This window comes from Gossypium hirsutum, chromosome D13, assembly GCF_007990345.1.
Source record: "Gossypium hirsutum isolate 1008001.06 chromosome D13, Gossypium_hirsutum_v2.1, whole genome shotgun sequence".
Classification (NCBI taxonomy): domain Eukaryota; kingdom Viridiplantae; phylum Streptophyta; class Magnoliopsida; order Malvales; family Malvaceae; genus Gossypium; species Gossypium hirsutum.
The window spans coordinates 57320473-57322000 of NC_053449.1; the positions used below are offsets into that span (position 1 = coordinate 57320473).

A 1528-nucleotide genomic window follows, 5' to 3' on the forward strand; every position below is an offset into this window, starting at 1 on the left:
AAGCAGGAGGCTGATGTCATCAGAATATTTATGGTGACTACAAACATTCTGTTGGCAGTAATTGTACTTTCCATTATAAGCCCACGAGTTGGATGGTATAGCTTGCAAGCTCCATGTTTGATCAGAATAGTGATGCCTCGATCTTGTAATTGACCTATACTGAGCAAATTACTGCATAAATCAGGTATAAAATACATATCCCTTACTGTTTGGACTTTTCCTCCAAATACCAGCTTAATGTCTCATTTCCCTTTCACTATAAGTTTAAAGTCGTTCCTAAGTTTTACCTAATGCTTGAATCATTTATCAAGTCTTGTGAACCATTCTTTGTTTTTAGACATGTGATTTGAACGCCCAGAATCGAGAAACCATATTCCTTCTCTTTTGTTTTACTTCGGATCTACTTGTGCCATCAATAACATCTCGTCTTCATCATAAATTTCTGCATAATGAGCTTTCTTTTCCCAATTGGGACATTCATACTGATAATGCCCCAAATTGTGACACTTGTAGCATCCTATAGTTGCTTTATCTACACTCTGTCTGCCACAGCATCTGCCTCTTCCTCTACCTCTAGTCTAGCCTCTGTCTCTTCCACCTCGATCTTCATTTGTAACCTTCAAGACATACTCTTCCTCAATTGGGCCTATCATTCTTTGTTCATAAATCAACAGACTGCTCTGAAGTTCATCTACCGATAGGGTCTTCATATTGTTTGATTCCTCAATTGAGCATAGAACATAATTAAATTTAGGAACTAATGATTGCAGAATCTTCAATGTAATATCAGCTTCTTTGATATTCTCTCTGTATGCTTTCATCTTTTTGGCAATTGAGAGAGTTCTTCCGAAATAAGCATTGACAGTTTCTCCTTCCTTCATTCTCAATATTTTAAACTCAATTTTTAGAGCTTGAAGTTGTGCTCTCTTGACCCTTGTTGATCCCTTGAATTTCTGATTCATTGAATCTTATATCTATTTGGATGTATCATCATTGAGAATGGTCTCCATGATTTCTCTACTTATTGCTTAGTAGAGATAATACTTCACTTTCTTGTCTTTCATTTGTTGTTCTTCAAACAGCTTTACCTCTTCTTCAGATGGTTCTATCTCTACTGGAATTTCATCTATTCTATCTTCTACTAGGCTCCAAAATTCCTTTACTCGAAGGAAATTCTCCATCAATTTTGCCCAGTGTTCATAGTACCCATCAAACTTGGGAACAGCAGGTTGCACAAACGCACTATTGTTGGAACTGCTTTTGGCCATTCTTCACACTCTTCTCTCGTGTTCCTCTCAAAGGAAAACTCTATTATTTTCTTCAATCAGGCCTCTTGGACCAAGCTCTTGATACCAAATGTAAAATAAAATGATGAACTCAACAGAGAAATGCAACACAATGCAATATGTATTTCTCATGACTTTGAGAACAAACAGCAGTGGCTTTAAATAACATTACAAAAATAGAAAAGCTAAAAAGAAGCTATCGTATCCCACTAACTCAAGAAACTAAAAAAACAGAAACAAAG

At 36.2% G+C, this 1528-nt stretch overlaps 1 protein-coding gene across 1 annotated transcript; it reads right to left on the reverse strand.

Moving 5' to 3' along the window:
- Nucleotides 1–578: 578 nt before the first annotated feature.
- LOC107919239 (uncharacterized) lies at nucleotides 579–1268 on the reverse strand. Its single transcript, XM_016848739.1, has 2 exons — nucleotides 1050–1268; nucleotides 579–953 (listed from the first exon to the last, which is right to left on the reverse strand). The coding sequence occupies exons 1-2, from the start codon at nucleotides 1266–1268 to the stop codon at nucleotides 579–581; spliced, it is 594 nt and encodes a 197-aa protein (XP_016704228.1).
- Nucleotides 1269–1528: the final 260 nt, after the last annotated feature.